Source organism: Sorex araneus, chromosome 5 (genome assembly GCF_027595985.1).
Source record: "Sorex araneus isolate mSorAra2 chromosome 5, mSorAra2.pri, whole genome shotgun sequence".
NCBI lineage: Eukaryota > Metazoa > Chordata > Mammalia > Eulipotyphla > Soricidae > Sorex > Sorex araneus.
This window is the reverse complement of record NC_073306.1, coordinates 149,349,677-149,371,479: the sequence shown is the minus strand read 5'-3', so window position 1 is coordinate 149,371,479 and position 21,803 is coordinate 149,349,677. Positions and strand designations below refer to the sequence as shown.

Genomic DNA, 21,803 nt, shown 5'->3' with positions numbered 1-21,803 from the left:
AGCATTCTGTTGGCCCCTGACCGTCGTCACGTGTTCCCTAGCAAAGTAAATGCAGGTCTAGAGAGATAACGTGGTCTTTCCCATTCTTGTCCCTGAACAGCTGAACTGCAGAGCGAATCTCCACCGGCCAGTGAGTCCCTCAGTGTAAGTCCCTCAAGGTCGAGCGCGTTTCCTTGGGAGCTGGGAGGGCAGATGGCATTTGATCTCATTTCCGTTCATTCACTGGGCTCACAAAAGGTGATTCTTTCCCGCAGAACAAAAGAGTTGCCCCCAGTGTAGCAGCACCGTATTCCTGTGCAGGCCCAGGCAACACAGACAAAAACCTCACTGGCGTGGGCAAGCCATAGTCCAGTGGAGAAGGCATTGGCCTTGCCCGTGGCCAACATGGGTTCGATCCCCTGAGCACCACCAGGATAATTCCTGAGTGCCAAGCCAGGAGTGACCTCTGAGCATCGCCAGGTGTGACCCAAAAACAAAACCAAAGGAAGAAACTGACCTGATTCAGCAACCAAGAACCTCCCAGAGCCCTGAGCTTGCCAGTGTCTGTCACTGCAGCGGGATGAGAATGGGGGTGTAGTGAGCTGTGGGCTGGCGACCAAATGACTTTTATTCATAGAACTAAACTTTGCCCCGTCCTGGAAACGCTTTCCTGAGGAGCCTAAGGTGGAACTGCCATATAGACCTTTTTCCCATTCGTGCCTCTTACAATCCCTCGAGTGCCTGCAAGACAAGCTTTGTTCCATCGTGCGTGTGCGGCGAGGATGTGTGGGGGACAGGCCCACTGGCAGCCCCCACAGAGCTCTGCTCGCTCCACATCAGCCCAGCCCTAAGGCCTCCCTCCTCCCTTGTGGACACAGCCTGCTGCGTAGCAGGCGTCCGCCGAGTGAGGAGAGAAAGCCCCTCGGTACAGATTCACCCTCCGAAAGCTGACGGACCTCTGTGTGGCTGTAACTTCCAGAGTGGGACTGGGAGGGTGTAGTCACAAGCCCCAGCCCCCACTGTGCCCGAGCACCCTACCTTGGACCCCTGAACCTTCTAGTAGCTGCCTTTTCTCCATCAAAGTGGAGCCGCCCTTTTCCCCCAATATGCATAAAATTTTATATTTTACATTTATGTAGCTAGGCTTTTGAATGTTGTTTGATGTTCTGAGATTTGCCCAAAGACTTTAAAAAAAATTGACAAGAGTAGCCAGAAATCTCAGGAGTGATTTCCTGAGATTTTCCCTTTCTCACCTGCTTTGTTTACCAGTTTTGTTGCATTTGTGGTAAAAGGGGGCTCACACATGCGTGCTCCCACACTTGAGAGAGGTGCCCACACCCCCTCTGCAGCACCAGGCTTCTGACAGCAGCATGCCCAGTGCACCAGCGGAGCACCGGGCTCAGACCCCTGACTTCACACTCAGCCTCGGCCACCCCCCAGCCCCCACTGACGGCACAAGATGATAAGCAATCTTTGGATGGGAAGGAACTCGTCCAGTTGCTGAAACTCACTCTTTTACTGCCGTCATTTAAAGGAAAATAACCCCCATGGGATGATAATTTGTTAGACAGAAGCATCTTCACAAGGCAGGTTTGCTCCTGACCTCCCGGGTGCAGTGACCAGGCAGTTTGCCCGCCCCTTTCAGCATTCCCACAGCGAGATTGTGCAAACCGCCTTCCTTATCTTCCTTCTGCCTTTATGGCTTTTGTGAGATTATGGCATGAGTCATGAATAACATTTTCTATTTTATGTTCAGGTTGAGAACTCAGGCTCACAGACAAGCGAAGGAGTTCCGAGCGACTCTTATGACATAGGTAAGTTGATGCATCTTGCCGCAGTGTTGTCAGGATTAGTGGTGGTTACCATGGAGCATGTACTACCTGCTGTGCCCGTGGCTGTTATTTCATAAATTTCCATTCATTTAATTCCTGCCATCCTGAAGGCTGACAGACTCACAGCTGTAGTTGAGGAGACTGAGGCTCGGAGGGGACACGTAGCTTGTGTAAGACCAGGAGGCTGGGGCCGGAACAGTAGCACAGCAGGTGAGACGCTTGCCTGGCATACAGCTGACTAGGTTCAGTCCCCGGCCCCACAGATGGTTTTCTGAACACCACCAAGAGTGATCCCCAAGCGCAGAGCCAGCTGGGTGTGGCCTTAAAACAAGTGATGGCAACTGGGATATTGCCAGCAGCTCACTGTGGACTTAAATCTGTGTGAATAGAAAAGATTCCACTAGTGCTGGCTCTGGCGGTGGTGCCCAGTGATTGATTACACCAGTTTCCGTGCAGTTGCAGGAGAATGCCATGTACCCTCCATAGGGTTTAGCTACACCCCAAAACTTAGTGTGTTTCTTTCCTGTTTTGTTCCGAGTGCTGGCTGGGGCTGGGGAGATAGTACAGGGGTCAAGGCACATGCCTGGCGTGCAGCTAGTCCTGGTACGGTCCACAGCGCCCTCTGGTCTCCGCAGAGCCAGGAGTAGCCAGCCGCCCAGGCATTTGTCAGGGCTGGCCCTGAAATTCAGAAACGTGAATTCAGACTGAAGTGTGAGAGTGGAAAGCACAGCATGCCCTCCCTTCATCCCAGTGCAGTGTCGGGATGGTTCTGCTTTCACTGTGCTTCCTGGGCTCACGCAGCAGGCTGGTGAGACTGTCAATAGATGTTGGGGCTGGACTGAGCTACCAGGATGAGCCCAGTGGTTTGGATGAGGTTGAACATACTCTTTTGGCTGCCTTAGTAAATAATTTCCTAAATTATATAACAATTGTCAGTCTTTTCTCACACATCCCCGGTTCTGCTTAAGCCTGTTTGTTGTCAGTATGCAGGTCCTAGGTACTAAGCCTGTTTATTGCCATTATGTAGATCCTACATTGTTCCCCCCCCCCATGCAGAAGAACTTTGCATGATCTTCCCATAACTCCTTTGGTAACTGGATTGCACCCTTAATTGGTGACTGTATTGCGCCCTTAAGAGTTTCCATGATCAATAAAAGGAGATTACGGGGCTCTCTACCTTTGCCTAAGAGTCAGAGAGAACCTAGACCCTCCATGACATACATTTCTTCCGCATTCTTTGTCTCAGCGCCTCTAACCGCACGAACATTCATGCAACGTATGGTGCCCAATGTGGGGCTCGAACCCACAATACTGAGATTAAGAGTCTCATGCTCTACCGAGTGTTTGGTAGGACATCTTGGCCTGGCAGGAGTTAGCTGAACTCATAGTTTTTAACTGGCCTAGTTAAAAACAAGAGCTTTTGTGAAACAGTGCAGAGATAAAATTAGTTGTGATGTTTTCTTATGTAGCTATTTAAAACTTTAGTGAGTGCCAATGACTTTGTGTGTGTATATCTGAAAGCATGTTTATAGCGTGAAATTGTTAAGTGTCCAGGTCTGGTTTGAAGATTTTATGATTTAAGGTAATTAAGAACTTTTTGAAGTCAGAGTAAAAAATGGTCAATATTTTACCAACTTTGGTTTACAGTAACTGTCATAATTTCTGGCTTTATAGTAACAGAAGCGCTTTTTGACCCAATTTTAATAACCAGGAGACAGACTAGTTAGACTGAGAAACAGGCAACAATGCCATCGGCTGACAGGGAATTTTACCCTGCGGACTGCCCTTCCTTTCTCAGTCTATCTATCAGTTTTTCCCCTACCATTCTTGAAGGGTCAGATCGATCAATCATTTATATATGTGTGTGTGCACATGTATGTGTGATGTTTGTTGTCTTTCTGTCTGTCTGTGTTGAGTACTCAAGTGTTGGAGTCAGGTTAAAATCAGAAGTAGAAATCCTTAAACCATCCAGCAATTCAAAAAGTTTAGGTGTGTTTGGAACTTGTTAGGCAAAGGTTTAAACAAAGATTATTAATCAGAATATGACGCCTACAGAGAAATTGAAATTCTCAATCTAAAATCTCTTATTGGAGAAACATTAATGGTTATTAATAGTTGAAATTCTTTTTAACTTAAAATCTAGGAAGAGCTACGGAACTAGAGCCTGAAACTAAAGTCAAATAAGAATTCATGGAATCGAAGGCTTTATCGTAGAAGTCTCAGCCAATTTTAATGAAGAATTTGGGCTGTTTTACAAACAATAGAGGTATAGAAGCCATCAAAATAAACCAAGAAGGTTTTCTTATGTTTCTGTAAACATTGGCAGTTCAAGTTTTCAGCACGTTTGTAAAGCTCATGATTTGAAATAACTAAAGTATAAAGTATAAGAACAATTAAGGCAAAAGAATATGTTCAGCCTCATCCAAACCACTGGGCTCATCCTGGTAGCTCAGTCCAGCCCCAACAGGTAGTCACATCAGCTGGGCGTTCCTGGTTATTTCATGCATGATTATGCCACAGTACATTTGCTGCTTTGGTCGGGAGATGTTCCGCAGCTTTCCTCATCACCAAGAGCCCTACCCGCTGTGGCCCTGTTCCGGGGTCCCCGCTTATACGTAGCCTGGACGTGCAGCCCTGTGGTCGCTGGGTCGATAGGCAGCTCTTAGCGAGACTACTCGTGCCTCATTATCCCCGTGAAGGGCCCCACACTGTCCCTTCCTGCCCTTAGTGGCCTCTCCTGGCTGATGGCATCACCTGAGTGCACGGTCGCTGAGGCGATGGCCGAAGCCAATCTTGCTTATTCCCCGTGCACACACTGCCCTGCGCCGTCACCCGGCCTGGAGGGGCTGTGGAATGTGCTGTGGTCTAGTTCTGGGACCCGCATCCCACCTTGCAGCCCGTGACTTGGCTGGGATGGGAGTCGTGGCGCTCAGCTGGCTGCCATCCGAGATGTCTGCCTCCGTTTGCCTGGCGCCTGTGGCACACTTCTGACGTCTTGGAGGGAGTTAACGGTATTTTTCTCTTTCTGTTTTTATTACCAGAGACACCTGCTGGCAGCAAAGAGAGCCCAGAAGAGGGTACTGCCGAGGCACATTCGAAACAGGTGTGTTTTTGGAAGATACCCGTGGGCAGCTGCTTTTACATACGGTAGTGGGGGGAGGAGGGTGCAGATCACCAAGAAGGACTTTGTGGGGAGTCCCAGGATTCCTCAGACATGTTCCTGTTGTATGTCAAGAATGATTCCACATGCGGGTGTTTCTGACTTGAAAGGTGTGTGATCACCTAGTTGACTTTCATGATTTTACTTTGTTTGGGGGGACAGGGTGCTGGGTGATGCTCCTGGTGGTGCTTGGGGAATGGCACTGGGTCAGCACATACAAGGCAAGTGTGTCAGCCCCTGTGCTACCTCTCTAGCCCTGGTAATTGACTATGGCAGGGAGGGTGTTGGCCCACCCCCGGCCGTGCTCAGGCTTACTCCTGGCTGTGTGCTGAGGAATCACTCCTGGCTGTGCTCAGGGGACCCTGTGTGGTGCCCAGGACTGAACCCAGGCCAACCACTTGCAAGGCAAAGAAACACCTGCCTGTTTTTGATTTATACTCAGAAACCCCGAATGTGGGTACTGTTGCTCCGGCCCACTGGTGACTTTTTTTTTTTTTCCAGTGATTCTAAAGGGATTGAGGGCGAGCTCTAGTCCAGAACAAGTGTGAGTTTGATCCTGGCCCTACATAGCGCTGTGCATAGCCAGGTGTGAGCCCCGTGTCCCTCAGTGCTGTTGGGATAACCTCTATAAAAAAAAAAAAATTAATAGGGCTGCAGAGATAGTATTGGAGATAAGGCACTTGCTTTGCATACAGCTCATGTGTCTACAGTGGACCACGTGTGGTCCCCTGAGTGCCCAGCCAGAAATAGCTTCTGAGCACTGCCTGATGTGACCCAGAAACCCAAAGGAGAACAAATCGATAACAAGGTGGAGGCGAGTGGAACCCATGTGGGTCTGTGTATGGACAGCCCCAGATTTCTAACTGGCTCCCAATAAATGGAAGCTATTATTATTAAGATTGTTTGCTCATGTTTTGCTCTTTATCATTCCTTTAATGGGGGGGCCCTAGGGAAGGCAGAAATATTGCTATTTAATTTGTTGCTTATTACCAATTTTAAGACATAGATTGACTTTGGAAATGTTCAAATGAGAAGTAGTCATAGTAGTAGTCCAAGTAGTAGTAGTCATAGTAGCAGTAGTCATAGTAGTCAAAGTAGTCAAACATTTCATGACAAGCATTGAAATGTAATGAAATATTTCGTTGTCACTAGAAATGTTTAGTTACTTTGCGTGGATTTATATTCAGAAATCCCAAATGTGGTCCAAATAGTGTCCTCCAAATCCACATGCACAGGGGTCACTCCTGGCTCTGCATTCAGGAATCACTCCTGGTGGTGCTCGGGGGACCATATGGGATGCTGAAAATCGAACCCGGGTCGGCCATGTGCAAGGCAAACACCTTACCCACTGTGCTCGCTCCAGCCCTCAGTGTTACTCTTAAATATTTATACCAGATTTTTATCCCAAAGGCTAGTGTTTGCCCCATTTTCAGCAAATTCTGTTGGCCTTCACCCTGGTCATTCTTACTTACAGATTGAAGAGGAAGAAAAACTTATGCCTAAAAGAAAAAGGAAGAAGCTCTGCCCCTCTTCAGAAGATGAACTGGGTATTTGAATATATTCTGCCTCATATATCTTTGAAAATCACAACATTCTCACATCCGAGATGTGAGCCAATGACAGAAAATTCCTGCGGATACTACTTGTTTATTTCACAGCTCCTGATCCAGAGTAGCTTGCCGGTGTTTTCTGGGTTTGACCCTCTGCTCTGCACTCCCGGGACTTGAACGAGCCCAGGTCTCTCTCAGCTGGGCCGGGCTCTAGCCGGACGCCCTGAAGTTTTGTGTTTGATTTGGGAAACATGTGCCCTGAGCTGGGAGGCACTGTCCTTGTCACCCCTCCTCCACCCACCTCAGCTGTGTGGTCGTGCTGATCCCCAGGAGATGCTCCCGGCCACGTGTGAGGGCGAGCACTTCCCGTGGCCATGGGCACGGAAGACTGAGTGTGGTGATCGTTGGCTTCATGGATAGGAACGTCCCTGTGCTTATACGCAGTCACGGTGACTGAAAGAGAATGTGACCAGAGAGAATGTGACCATCTCCAGAGAGACCTGATCCAGGCCCTGCTTTTCATCTTTTTTTTTTTTTTTTTTTTTTTTTTTGCTTTTTGGGTCACACCTGGCAATGCACAGGGGTTATTTTTGGCTCTGCACTCAGGAATCACTCCTGGCAGTGCTCAGGGGACCGTATGGGATGCTGGGAATCGAACCCAGGTCGACCGCGTGCAAGGCAAACGCCCTACCCGCTGTGCTATCACTCCAGCCCCCCCGGTTTTCATCTTTTTTAAAATTTTTTATTTTTTTAATTTTTGGGTCACACCCAGCATTGCACAGGGGTTACTCCTGGCCCATGCACTCAGGAATTACCCCTGGCGGTGCTCAGGGAACCATATGGGATGCTGGGAATCGAATCCAGGTCAGCCGCATGCAAGGCAGACACTCCACCTGCTGTGCTATCGCTCCAGCCCCTGGTTTTCAACTTTCAGTCTCTTCAGTCTACACACCCCTTGGGAATGGCCTCGTTCCTGGAGCTGAGAGTGCTCCCGGGAGCCCCTTCTGGCCCAGCCATCCCAGAGACCCTGCTGCTTTGCTGCTTCCCCTGGCGCAATTGTGAGGGCGTCTGTTGGGGCTTTTTGTTTGTTTTTTGCTTTGCCAGAGCCCAGGCCAGTATTCAGTGCTCTAATTACATATTACAAGACATTTAGAGTCGGTTTTGTCTTCAGGATATCACAAGCCTACAGATAAAGAGTCTCAGATTGTCTCAAAATAGAACCGTGCCTTTCTTTTTTATTGAGCTTTTATTCTATCGTGATTGTGTCCAAACTACTTTGCAGATGATGCTCCGGATATCCTGGATTCCGGAAGAGAAACAACACAGAAGCAGTGTTCCGAGATGGAGCCACAAGATATAAGGGTACTTTTTTGACACACTAACTTTTGGTATAACCTGATTGTTGGGCTATGAATGCATCTTACTATTCTTTTTCATTCTTGTATTGCTCTTAATGTAACTAATAATCATCCCTTTATTATAAAAAGTACTTTTTAGGTTTCCCCCCCCAAATGTTGTATTTTATAATTTTAAACTAAGTGATTCTATTAATAATCACAGTTTAAGTGTATAGATTGGTTTTTGTTCAGTCATATTTTTGTTTGGGGGCCACATCCAGTGGTGCTCAGGGCTCAGTCCTGGCTCTGAGCTCCAGGATCCCTCACCATGTGTGGTGCTGGGGATCAAACTCAAATGCAGGTGCCTTCCCCACTGTACTGTCTCTCTAGCCACTTTGTTAATGTATTGGGTTTGATCCAACTGGATTTTGATCCAGAAATCTTAAGATTCTTGCAAAATACTATGCATTTTTACTGATACACTTGTTTGAAAACTAGTAATAACTTTCTATTGGTTTTTTTGTTTGTTTTTGTGTCACACTTGGCAGTGCACAGGGGTTACTCCTGGTTCATGAACTCAGGAATTACCCCTGGCCGTTCTCAGGGGACCATATGGGATGCTGGGAATTGAACCCAGGTCGGCCGCATGCAAGGCACATGCCCTACCCACTGTGCTATCGCTCCAGTCGCAAGATTACTTTTTATTGTTAATATTCTTCCTTCTCTTTACTTCCTGTCCCTAAAATAATAGGTAAGAATTGACTTCACGCATTGTTTTTTCTTATGGTCTTCTTTCCTCTTCAGATTTGGGGTGTAGCTCACCCATCAGCATTTCTGCTTCCTGGCACAGATCTCTTGTTGCGTGTTTTTCTCTTTTTGAATATTAAGTTCTCATTTTCTAATCCTAAATAGCGCAATATCGTAATATAACTTTTTCCTCACTATAATTGACTTTAAATTCTGTTTTACCCGAAGAGTGATAACTGCATAAATAAAATGCAGTTAGAAGTCACAGCTATCTATCGGGGAACTTCCCCAGTGCCCAGAGCAGCCCCGTGAAGCCACTGGACCCCGGGCAGGGCCAGATGTGGAGGAGGGTGTTTTCGTGTACGTCCTTTCCCTCTTGGTTCCCCGGTACTTGTGGATTTGACCACGAAAAGCCTTATTTGTTCCTAGGAGTGACTGAGGATTTCACATGAGAAACAACCAGGATTGCAACCAACTGATGATAAGTGACAGGAAAACTCTAGAACTCTGTCCTAGACTTAAAGTAACGGCAGCAAGAAAGTACCTGTAATACAGTCCTCAAACTTGATTCTTTACATTAACATACTGTATTCCTTAATGAAGGTCAGTAAGAGGCCTGAATAATAGTACAGCAGGGAGGGCGTTGGCCTTGCACACAGCCACACAGCCTACCAGGTTCAACCCCCAGCAACCCGTTGCATCCCCTGAGTGCCTCCAGGAGTGATCCCTGACCACAGAGCTGGGAGTAAGTCCTGAGCAATGCCTGGTGTGGCCCAAAAAACAGAAAAAGACAAAGGTTAATAATTACATGAGTCATATAAATTTTGCCTTGTGATTAAAAAAAAAAATAAGAATAAGAAGATATTGTCACAGGGCCGGAGCGATAGCACAGCGGGTAGGGCGTTTGCCTTGCAAGCGGCCGACCCGGGTTCGATCCCCGGCATCCCATATGGTCCCCCAAGCACTGCCAGGAGTGATTCCTGAGTGCAAAAGCCAGGAGTAACCCCTGAGCATCGCTGGGTGTGACCCAAAAAGCAAAAAAAAAAAAAAAAAAAAAAGAAGATATTGTCACAAATAACAGTTAGTCGCGGCCATGATAAGAAACAGGCTTTTAACCCTGATAGCCCCCAGGCTCCATCCAAAAGAAAGATCCAGAGACCAAATTCATTAATTTGGAGAGAAGCAGACCGAAGGGGAATCATTTCCTACTCCTAATTTCGTGTGTTATTTGTTTGTTTGTTTGTTTGTTTGTTTGGGACAGCCCCCTTCCCACCCCCATGGTGCTCCAAGGGTTTTTCTTGCCTGGAGCTTGGGATGGGGCTACCCCTCATCCCAAGCTGAGGTCACAACTGTCCCTCGCCTGTGGCATGTCATACATGAAATAGCATTTTTAGTATGATAAGCGTTGACTGATTTGGGTTTGGTCCCAGGCATCCTGTATGGTCCCCCAAGCACCACTGGGAGTAATTCCTAAATGCAGAGCTGGGAGAAACTTACCCCTGAGCATTGCTGGGTGTGACCCAAAAAGCCAGAAAATGCAAAACAACTCTTTTCAAAAGCTCCCAACAAACTATTCTAACACATTGTTATTATCTTTGAAGTAGAATGAAAGATTTAGGGAGAATCAGTGGGAGCAGAAATTTCTCATCTTGCGCAACTTCTTTATAGGACGAGAACTCTGGAGATCTGGATGAATTATCTAAAATAAGTTCCAAAGCAAGCAGCACCGCTTCGGGAACTCTGGAAGAAAAGGGTGAGTAGTCCTGCTGCGCAGAGATGATTGGCTGGGAGACTGACCCTTGGTGGCTTTGGGCTCTGTCCCCCACCACCAGGCTTCCCCCGGGGACCTGCGGCCTGCTCACCTGCCCGACGCTGGCGCTTGGCAGTGACTTTTCGCTGGAATCCTGTTATGCCCAAAGGGCTTCTCAGTTGAACAGACTCCACCCTGGGGGAGGGAGGGAGGGAGGGAGGGAGAGAGAGAGAGAGAGAGAGAGAGAGAGAGAGAGAGAGAGAGAGAGTGAGTGAGTGTGTAGAGGGAGGAAGGAGAGGAGAGGGAGAGAGAGGAGAGGGAGAGAGAGAGAGAGAGAGAGTGAGTGTGTAGAGGGAGGAAGGAGAGGAGAGGGAGAGAGAGGAGAGAGAGAGAGAGAGAGAGAGAGAGAGAGAGAGAGCGCGCATGAGAGCATGAGCGTGTGGTTGGGAGAGTGCAGGTCATCTTGGCTGTCGTCTCGGGCGGGAGATAGACCCGGATCCCCAGCAGTGTACAGTGCTCTGCCATTTCTGCAGATGAATACAGCAGCAGTGACGCCGCTGGCGAGAAGACCGAGCAAAATGATGATGACAATATAAAATCTCAGGAGGTAAGGGGTGGCTTCTGTGGTTTATCCGTTCCAGTGTCTTTGTTGTTGTTTTAATTTTTTATTGAATCACTATGAGATAGACACTTACAAAGCTGTTCATGATTGGGTTTCAGTCATACCGTGTTCCAACACCCATCCTCCACCAGTGTACATTTCCAGCACCAGTGTCCCCGGGTTTCCTCCCAGTCCCCCAAACTGCCCTCCATGCCTCCCTGCCTCAATGGCAGATGCTGACAGGTTATCATGTATATCCCTTTACCTACTTCCAACACTCAGTTCTTGTCCAGTGTGATCATTTCCAACTATTGTTGTCATAATGGACCCTCCTCCTCTATCTTAACTACTCTCCACCCCCCACACCTTTGTGGTAATTTCCAACCATTGACCAGTCCTCCTGGCCTTGGATATTAGTTTCATACTGTTTTCTTTTTTTTAGTATCCCACACAGACGAATGCAGTCATTATGTATCTGTTCCTTTCCTTCTGAGTCATTTCACTCAGCATGATACTCTCCAAGTCCATCCATTTATAGGTAGATTTTATGACCTCATTCTTCCTAACAGTTGTGTGGTATTCCATTGTGTAGGGTTCTGATTTCTTTAAAGCAAATAAAAATATATCAGATGCTGTGAGTGTTTTTCTCAAGCGCCCTGGAAGGTCTTTGTCACGGTGTTGTTCCTCGTGAGTACTGCGGGACCTCGTTTGCCTCCAGGGTGTTCCATCAGTGTCACTTTGATGAATCGTGTTCTTTGCTTCATTTCACCCAGACATTTCCATGGGACCTACTTATGTCATGCCAGACGGGCTGAGCCCAGGACTGTACCTCAGGGATGTGTCAGGCTCCCAAACAGCTTGGCACCACCATGCCTGGTGCCAGGCGAGACTGGGGAGGGGGCAGCAGTGACAGAGCATGTGGAGGCCGGGACGCAGCGTCATTGAGCCCGGGCAGGCTGCAGGGGAGCTGACTCCCAGCCCTGGCCACTAGGCTTGGTCCTTACTTGGAGAGTAAAGGACCCGCGATGCTCTTCGTGATGCCACTTTCTAGCACTTCCTCAGACGTCTGAGTGAGAATGGTAGCCTCCCCGTTTAGGTGTTATCTGTTATATACAATATGTACATACGTATGTCTATTATATACAATATTGCGCACTGTGTATCATATATTCACGTAGAGAGCATTGGGTTTGCATCCCGACCAGTGCTGACGCGGAGACTGCTGCTTAGTAAGCGCGTGCTTCTGTGTCCTCGTGCCCCTCTGGACGCTGAGCCCCGTCACGGTGGCCGCCCTCTCAGGAAATGAGTGCCCATCTGAGCCTCTCTTTTTGCTTTTTGCTTTGTTTTTTTAGCGACAGTGGAGATCTGAGACCTTTTTTAGAGGGAATGCTGAACCTCATTTGGAGAAAACACAGTATTTGTAGGGGGTATTACAAGTTGGGTTTTTTTTTTTAATTAATTTGGTGTGCATATTTTTCTTTGTCTTAGGAAGATCAACCAATAATTATTAAAAGGAAGAGGGGAAGGCCTCGCAAATACCCTGTAGATGCAGTGTTAAAATCAAGTAGGTATTGGGTGTGTTTGAAGTCCCCGTGTTCAAAATTTGCAAACTGACTTTCTAAGTGAGATTTATTTTTGCATCTTTCAGAAGAAGACTGCAAAGCAGATTCTGGTATTGTCACTGTAAGTAATGGCAAAAGACGTAAATTCTTCAAGTAGTTTCTCTTGACCTGAACGGGGTCACCTGCAATATCTGGTATTTTGATGTACTTTTTTTTTTTTAATTTTTTTTATTGAATCACCATGTGGAAAGTTACAAAGGTTTCAGGCTTAAGTCTCAGTTATACAATGCTCAAACACCCATCCCTTCACCAGTGCACATATTCCGACACCAGGAACCCTAGTATACCTCCCCCCACACCCCGCACCCCACCCCCCGCCTGTGTAGCTGATATATTTCACTTTACTTTTCTCTTTACTTTGATTACATTCAATATTTCAACAAAAAACTCTCTATTATTGTTTGGAGTTCTCCCCCCGCCCTAAAGTCAGACCTGTTGAAAAGGAAGCATTTGATAATTTGTTTTCCATTGCTGACAATGAAGTGATATCGCGGCCGCGCAGTTTTGGATTTCTGTGTTTTAGTAACTAAATCCAGGGAAATTTCTGCCAGAAATTGCATCACTGCAAGCTCGTACCTCCCTTTTGTGGTCGTCATAAGATGGCGGCCGTGGCTCAGTTCACAGTCTAGAGACATTTCTGCAAGAGGCTGCCGGTGCCCAAAGTAGTGTAGCTGGCCTCTGGGGCCAAGGCCATGCAGCAGCAGAGAGGCCACACATGTGCGGCCACCGGGGTTCTACACTTTTTTTTTTTAAGTATGTGAAAAGCATTTTGAAACATTGCTTAAATAAAACATTGACTAACCATCTGAAAAAATATTTCCGTGACCAGTACCATATAAACAGAATCAGAATTAGCTTTCAGTTCCATGAACATCCTCATTTGTGAGTTTGCTTAGATTGAAACATATTCCAGGCCTTTTCTTATGGCCATCCTTGATTGAAGTATAAAAATTTGTAGTATTAGCATCACTGTATCACTGTCACTGTCATCCCGTTGCTTGTTGATTTACTCAAGCGGGCACCAGTAACATCTCTATCCCTCCCAGCCCTGAGATTTTAGCAGCCTCTCCTTACTCTTTCCCAGCGATTGGAGGCTCTTACAGGGTCAGGGGAATGAGACCTATCGTTACTGTTTTGGGCATATCCAAAATGCCATGGGTAGCTTGCCAGGCTCTGCGCATGCGGGCAGGATACTCTCGGTAGCTTGCCAGGCTCTCTGAGAGGTGTATACACACACACACACACACACACACACACACACAGTGATTTGTTGCCTACTGTCTGAACTCCATCAAATATGGCGGGGTAATTAAGGAAAATGGGTAGGAAGTGTCTTATAATGTATCTGGAAAGCAGCCTGGAGCGTGGAGGCGGTTGGGTAGTGGAGGTCAGCTGTCAGGGCTGGGTCCCTTGGGGTGGGGAGGGTTCTCATCTGCCCCCCTCTGGGGTGCCCCAAGTGAAAGCAGCCTGTCGTGGAGTCCCAGTATTAGCATACTTTCAGATGATGAGTACTTCACAGAAGCCTCCAAGAAGTCTCACCATTTAACAGCTCTGCATTTAAAAAAAAAATTGTTTTGAACAGAAAATCCTCAGTGAGACTTGATCTCTAGTATTAGTGTTGGTGGAACAGCATAGCCTGTGAGTCACATTGGCAGGACAGCCTGTGTCCATGGCCCCGCCAGCAGTCACTGGCATGCAGTGACTAGACAAGGCACTCAGCCCTGCCTCTTTTTCCCAAGGGGCTGCTCCGCTCCCACCCCAGCCCCCAGGGACCTCCACATAGAGTTGAGAACTCAGAAACCAGAGAGGTGATCCGAGGGGTAGTACACGTGCTTTGTGGGAGCCCCAGGTTTGAGTTTTGAGCACCACAGGAAACACTACCTTAACCCCACACCAGACGTACCACAAACAAGGCAAGACAAGTGAAAAAGGCAGCCACCAGCCACAGTATCCACAGGTGGGTGTGTCACTGACCCCCTCCGGTGAGCGACCTGCCAGCCTGCAGAGTGCCTCTCCGTCACATGGCGGCCGCCCCAGTTCTCCTGGGGACAGGCTGTGTGTTGGGACCACAGGGTCCAGCTTTGTTTGATGGACTTAGCCAGCCACGGGCACTGCTTCCCAGGGCTGTTCTGTGTGCATAATAAATAGCAACTCCAAAGCCTATACTTGTCTGGTCAACTTCCTGCTGGGTGACCAGTCGCCAACTTGCCATTGTGTGTGTGTTTGAATCTAGGCCGAACAGTCTCCAGCCAGCAGCAAACCCAAAGCCGCGCAGACAGGTATGTGTGTCCAGCCCCGCCCGCGCGGGCAGGGCAGGGAGCGTGTGGCCTTTCCTCTTCCTCTGCAGTAGAAACGGTTGTCCGCATAATCTCAAGAAGCTCCACTGATTGACTTTCCCTGGGCCCTGAGCCGTTCTGGGTTCGGGAAGTGTAGGGACCTTCAGAGATGCGGGAGAGCAACCGGAAGCAGCGCAGGGCAGCTTCGAGATGCTCCGGCCGTCTCCAGCTAGCGGTGTGGGAAGGCGATGCTGCTCACCCGCAGGAAGGCACTGGCTGCCTCCTTGCAGCTGCCCCCATCTGGTCCCCAGCACCACACACGGGCCCCCAAACCCTGCCCGGAGAGCCCTGAGCACCGACAGAGCCAGAAGGAAGCCCTGAGCATGGCCGGGAGTGACCCAAAATGGGGGTGGTGGGAATTTGGCTGGAGAAGGATACAACAGATTTTTTTTTTTAAATGTGGAATGGTTTGTTTTTTGCCTCATTCCAAGGAGAAATTATTTTTATTTCCCATGTTTTCATATAAATATGACGGTAGTAGTTTTTTAGTCCCGCATTGCTGTGCTTTTTAGTGATGTGACTGAACAAAGTATTTAAGTCAAGTTCCTTGCGTCTCATCTTCAGTAGCTCTAAAATGGAACCCTGATACCTGCGAGCTGCGTTTCCATGTCCAGGATCGTGCTCGCAGGATGGGAGCACCCCCCTCCCTCTCTGGGAGGAGAGCATTTGTGCTGACAGCACCCTCGAGGGTGCTCTGTCCTGAGTCTTTATCTAATAGGCGAAAATCAGGCTCGGGCCATTTACCCCGACCACATCGTTTACTAGCGACAGGTTTGAACGTTCACTCTGCTATCCTGATGCCCACTGAGAATTCCACCTCACAGTTTGATAGGAAATAATAGTTTAATTGCCATTTTTTTATACATAGTGACATATATATAATTATATATAATGTATAAAGTAACATCTCGTTAAAATATATATTGAGATATATAATGATACCGTCATTATATATCATTATACAATAAAGAGCACTGGTGCATACAGAGGTAGTTAGCTAGATTGAGAGAATGGCGCCACGGGGAAGGCACTTGTCTTCCCTGGATTCTATCCCTGGCACCACATCTAGTCCCATGAGCCCCACCAGCAGTGAGAAATAAGCCCTGAGCATCACCAGGTGGGGCCCCAAAACAAATGGGTGGGGAAAGCATATTGTTGAAACCTAATTATACTTCAATAAAATATTCATGCAGAGGTTTACCTTTTCTTAAAGATGAGTCCAATAAAGAAGCGGCCAGCCTACAAGAAAGAAGTGTAAGCAACGTAAGTGCCCACTGCCTGCCCAGGTGCGGCTGGACGGTAGATGAAGGCTGAGGAGGTGTGCGTCTGACTGCCCTTCCCATCCCGGTCTCCTTGCTTCCAGGATGACGACGAGAAGACCATCGCGAGCGTGCGTCGGAGAGGCCGCAAGCCCAAGCGCCCGCCCGCCCTCTCAGACGACGCAGGTATGTTCATCTCGTCTAAGAAACGCCTGTTCACGGGTTAGTCCTCGGTGGAGGCCAGGCCCCGTGAGGTCAGGCTAGCATTAGTTCCGTAAACACGCGTGAGCAGGCTCTTAATCCTGTGTCAGCGCTGCTACATCCCAGATGCTCCTCTGAGCGCCTGAGGAGTGTTCCCGAGGGCTGGCGGGCGCTGCCTAAGTAAACTTTCCCTGGCGTGTTTGAGAGTAAGCTAAACAGTGCTGTGCTCAAGGGCTGGAGGGGAAGGGGGGGCGGCACGGCGGCCTCCAGCACGCCTTCACCAGGTCCCTTCCCTGGGAGGGACCCTCGGGGACCCGCAGTCCAGGTCTGCCCTTCTGCTTGAACAGAATCTTCAGAGCCGGAGAGGAAGCGCCAGAAATCAGCTTCTGAAAGCACCGAGGATAAGAAAGACCAGGATTCGGAAGAGGAAGAAGAGGAGGAGGAGGACGAGGAGCCCTCCGGAGCCACCACCCGCTCCACCACCAGATCGGAGGCCCAGAGGTAACCGGGGGCAGCCGAGGACGTTGGGGACCTCCCTGCCCTGGTCGCTGCTGCCCTGCTGCAGGCTGCTTCCTGTCGCTCTGTCTGCAGCGGAGAGCAGGGCCTGCAGGCCGTTCGCTGCTTCTTGGAGATCCCATTTTTCATTCTCTGACTGTTTTGAGGATCCCTCCAGAGTCTTGGCCAGGTTTTGGGTGTCCGTTGGGTAGAGCTTAGGGTTCCTCTGCAGAACTTCCCGAGCGTACCTAGCTATCTCCAACAGAGCGCAGCCCTGTGGCCATGGGCACGTGGGCATCCAGCAGCCCGGGCACTCAGCCCTGCTGGGAGGAAGGCGGCCAGGTGCCCCAGCCCAAGCTCCAGGAATTGCCAGCTTGCCACTGTCTTTTACTAAAATAACGCCTAATTTTGTTCCAACTGTTTTCCCTGCCTTAGCCTAGCCAGAAGCCGCTGGAAACAAAATTATAAGGTCAGAAAAGGTGTTTGGAATACCAGTAAGCTCTGGTATTCTGGCTGCATTGCTGTGGAGGATGCTTTTTCTAGAACAAGGGTATTTCCACACTGACTGTTATTCACAAACTGTTAGTGGTGGTACCAGGCCTCATGCTTTCATCACCGAGGTTCACCAGGTATCAGCCACCTGCCATGATTGGGTCATGCCAGCACTGTCTCCTATCCACATAGAGACACACCCGGTATAGCTGCCCCCTCCACGCTTGAGCATTGGTAGCTTTTTGTGCTGGAATCTGATTTTGTACAGAATCCGGTTTTAGGGCTAGAGCAGTAACAGCAGGTAAAGCGTTTACCTTGCACGCAGCTAACCTGGATTCAATCCTGGCCCCACATAATGTTCCCGAAGCCCTGCCAGGACTGGTCCTGAGCACAGGGTCAAGAGTAAGGCCTGAGCACCACTGGATGTGCCTCCCTCCCCCCACCCTACATAGACACACAAGAAAACAATGGATCAGGAAAGAGTCAGGTTTCCAGGGCCAGGGTCTGGGAGCAGCCGTGCTGAAGCACAGGTGGTTTGGACTTGAATTTTAGAGGGGGCAGCTCAGATCAGTCAGCCTCAAGTGCCAGAACTAAATACCTGTTAAGGGCAGTGTTGGGATGGGGGCGCTGCTGACCCCTGTCTCCATGCATTGAAACACCGGAAACAGCGCCTTCTGAAAGAGTTGGGAGTGGGCCTCCAGTGTAGTGGGACCCCCTGGGAGGAGGTTCCAGAGGATCTGTCACCGTCTCCATGTCCCCATGAGCCAGGACCCCTTCCTTTCCACGTCCCTTCCTCCAAGACACATCTGGGCTTTGTCATGGCGACACCAGGGCGGGCAAAGCTCTTCAGCCACCTGAGGCTGTACACACAGGCTCGTTTCTCTTTGGGCCCCTTTTCTCTGGGTTGTGGGCACCGGGCCTTTGGGGTCCCTGTCAATCTACAGCTCTTCAGGTCGGTGGGAGGGCTCACGGTGTAAGAGCACAGCTGACCCCACTGTGTGCGCTCTGTAGTGGCCTCTGGTTTGTACACAGCTTCATGGCTGAGCTTCCTTCTCAGCACCACCCTCCCCCCCCCCCCCCGGCATTCCCTGAAGCTTCATTCTCCTCCTGGTTTTAGTTTCCACCCTTGGGACCTTCTTTCCGCCTTCCTCTTAACCATCCGAGCGTGGCTTCTGGATCTTCTCGCTCCCGCCTTCCCTCACGGTTCTTCTGTGTGTGTCCTCCTCTGGATGAGGAGGGGGTTCTGCGCTCATGAAGAGGGTCCGGCTTCTGCTGTGCCCGGTGCTGCAGCCTGCCCTGGTCTCCCGCCTCCCTCATCTCTCCCACTCACCAGCTCACAGACCCTGTTTCTTGGCTTTTCAGCCGACACGTGTCATGGGCTCCTGGCACCCGGTGACGGGGCCTCTGCCTCTCGCTTGGGGCCAGGGGGCTTCACAGGTCTTGGCCCCTTCCTCTGCTCTCTAAGGACTGTGTGTTGGCCGCCCCTTTACTCTCCATCTATCACGGATTCACCCTTCTCTTAAGTCTGGTCAAGCCATGCAGAGGAGAGAAAGAATCACGCAGAGTCAGAAGCATCATTTTGGTTGGCCTCTTGCTTGCTGGTGGCAGCGCAGACATCTGCCCGTCTTCCTGCTCCGGGAGCCCTGTCTTGGCCTTGCCCTGAGGCGCCGCCTGCGTCCCCGAGCCCCCGGGGCCGCGTGTCCCGTGCTACCATTGCCCCGTGTTTCTAAATCTGTTTCAGAAAGCATCATAGCCAGCCACCTGCGCGTGCAGCCTCCAAACTTGGCAGCCCAGGCACAGTCTCTCCTAGAAATCGCCAAAAATTAGCAAAAGAGAAGTTATCCACCAGCGAGAAAGTTAGTAAATCTCCCCCATTAGGAAGGTAAGTCCCGCCCCGGCCCTCGCTTGCCCCCCGAGTGTTCTTCTAGCCAGGACTGTCTCCTGGCTCAGTGGCACTTTCTTCCCACGCGGTCTTCCGAACGGAAGCCTGTTCGAGGGGATGCTGACCTCCTGGCTGCTCCCGGGCCACCGCCCGTCCCCAGGATGGTCTTGACCCTCGTGGTCAGCCGCAGGTCCTGGGTTCTGCCCAGGCAGCCTGGACTCGGCATTGCTGTAGGCCGTAAGCAGCCAGGCCATCGGGGATCGGGGGTGGGGGCCAAGGATGTGACGTGCTGTGGCATAGCCACTTGGCGGCTTGCACCATCCGCCACGGCCCCTCCCTACCCAGGCTGCTCCTCGCTCGTGTGTGCGCCAGTTCTTTCTGGAGGCGGCTGGCTGGCCGCCTGCCATCCTCTTCCTTCTCCGGTTGCTTCTCTGCCCAACTCAGCCTTGCCTCAGCTCCCCCCCCACTTCCCCTCGCTGTACTTCTGGGCAGAAGCAGCCCCTGCTCGGGTGTCTGGACCCGTTTCCTCCTCGCCATCGGGGCCTCCTCTTGTCCCTGGGCATGGCATTCCCAGAGAGGACAGTCCCCTCCCGGTCTGTCACGCAGCTCTGCCGTGGTAGCCCACGGGCACCACCGCCCCGTGTCAGAGAGGGACATGGATGCCAAGCATCGGCCCCCGCCTCAGAGACTCCCAGGGCAAGAGATGGGCGTCCGAGGGCCAGGACCCACACAGCTCACAGGCGGGTCTCGGGCAGGGCTCCCAGGGCTGCCCCTGCGCTCACCCCGCCAGCCACAGCCCACTCTCCGGCGGAGCACAGAGGGACACACCCTGCTTCTGCCTCTGCTCCGGGCAGCCAGCAGTCTAGTACCGCCTGTGCCAGCCACCAGCCCTGCCCCTGCCCGCCAGGGCCTCACCGCCACTGCCTACACGTGAGTGTGGGCCCTTCACAAGAGGACAGGCCAACCTTGGCCTTGTACCGGTCAGGCCCATTTGCCCAGGCCTCCCCGTTTAGGTTCCCTAGCACGGCCAGCTCACAAAGTGTCGGGCTGGGCCCTGCATACGGAGACAGGAAATGAGCCAGCTACATCTAGAAGCTGCCCCAGTCGGTGAGCCCTCCAGCGGGAGGCATATGCGTGTGTGTGTGTGTGTGTGTGTGTGTGTGTGTGTGTGTGTGTGTGTGTGTGTGTGTGTGTGTGTGTGTGTGTGATGCAGGCACTCATCCTACCCAGTCAGCCTTCCTAGGTGCCTCTGTGGTATTTTTCTTGGGTTTCATCAGTATGTCTTACTGTGTGTTTGTGTGTGTCTGTGTGTGTATATGTGTCTGGGGGGGTGCGTGCTGTGTGTGTGTGTGTGTGTGTGTGTATGCTGCATGTGTGTATGGGTTCTGTGTATCTCCTGGTGTGGGGGCTGTGGTATTTGTGTTATGCATGCTATGTTTGTGTTTGTGTATGCATGCTGTGTGTGTGCACATGGGGTGTGTGTGCATGTGTATGTGTGTGCGCGCCTGTGCACCTTCTAGGTGTGCCTATGGTGTTCCATTGGTACGTTGGACAGTCCTTCTGTGGGGGTCTGGCGAGATCGTGCAGGGGTGCTTGCTTGCCTCTTGTGCCGCTGTGGGGCCTGATCCCTGGCACTGCGTACGGCCCCCTGCACATGACTGGGTACAGCCCACAGGCGAGGAAGAGAAAGCCCAGAGTGTGAAAGGCCAAGGCTGCCAGCAGGCTGGGAATGGCAAGGATGGGAAGGAGCGCCGTGCCGGGAGGGGGCAGAGGGCACTGGTGTGTCGTGCCGGGAGGGGCAGAGGACACTGGTGTGAGTTGTCATGTCCTGGGTGACTTCTTTTTCCCCTGAGAACACTGGAGCTAGGAGGAGTGTCTGTAAGGTTAGTGCTCACGGTGTCAGCAGCTCACGTATGTGGTGTAGACGAGTCCAGGGACGCAATGGGACCATCTGAAACCCCTTTTCTAGCCCTGCCCACCCTTTGTACCATCTTGGGACACGCCCCTGCCCCCTGCTGCGTCCCTGCGGGGTGTGTGGGCGGGGGTCCTGCTGAAGTGGAGGAGGAACACAGACCCCAAGAGGAGAGCCGCTTTGACTCAGGCCCCCCTCATGTGGACAGAGCTAAGAGCAGGATGCAGCCCTTGCCCCCCTGGGGAGGGGCACACTGTACAGAGCAGAGAATGGCCGGCCCAGAGTGCATTTGCTGCATTTCCGCGCTCCCGGTGCTTGTAGAGGTGCCACTGCATCTGCACACTTGGTGTGTAAGTGTGCCGTGGCTCTGCCTGAACAGGCTGGGCACCGTGAATAACGACGCCCCACGGGCGCAGGGCAGGCACACGCTGGGGGAAATGTGTAAAAACTAATAGACATTTGATTTCAAGGTGCCACAGCCTTCAATCCACTAAAAACGAAACCTCGTGATAATAATAACAACAAAAACCTCACGGCTTTCTGCAGAGTGCGGTCAGGCTGTGTGCGCCCAGCCCTCAGGTGTCCCAACGCTCCTGGCCACGGGCAGTCACGCCTTCTAACTCTCCCCACTGCCCCGATGTTTCACTG

At 50.7% G+C, this 21,803-nt stretch overlaps 1 protein-coding gene and 1 pseudogene across 1 annotated transcript in view; one reads left to right on the top strand and one right to left on the bottom strand.

Moving 5' to 3' along the window:
- Window positions 1-21,803, bottom strand: part of LOC129405146 (uncharacterized) — a 347,936-nt pseudogene that overhangs the window by 256,885 nt on the left and 69,248 nt on the right.
- Window positions 1-21,803, top strand: part of BOD1L1 (biorientation of chromosomes in cell division 1 like 1) — a 61,125-nt gene that overhangs the window by 37,993 nt on the left and 1,329 nt on the right. The window contains exons 13-25 of the mRNA XM_055140912.1: window positions 101-144; window positions 1,736-1,794; window positions 4,851-4,914; window positions 6,446-6,518; window positions 7,804-7,883; window positions 10,274-10,358; window positions 10,889-10,962; window positions 12,445-12,520; window positions 12,605-12,639; window positions 14,812-14,857; window positions 16,128-16,177; window positions 16,278-16,359; window positions 16,722-16,875. Of these exons, the coding sequence (XP_054996887.1) occupies window positions 101-144; window positions 1,736-1,794; window positions 4,851-4,914; window positions 6,446-6,518; window positions 7,804-7,883; window positions 10,274-10,358; window positions 10,889-10,962; window positions 12,445-12,520; window positions 12,605-12,639; window positions 14,812-14,857; window positions 16,128-16,177; window positions 16,278-16,359; window positions 16,722-16,875 (922 nt within the window). The remainder of the gene's footprint in view (window positions 1-100; window positions 145-1,735; window positions 1,795-4,850; window positions 4,915-6,445; window positions 6,519-7,803; window positions 7,884-10,273; window positions 10,359-10,888; window positions 10,963-12,444; window positions 12,521-12,604; window positions 12,640-14,811; window positions 14,858-16,127; window positions 16,178-16,277; window positions 16,360-16,721; window positions 16,876-21,803) is intronic.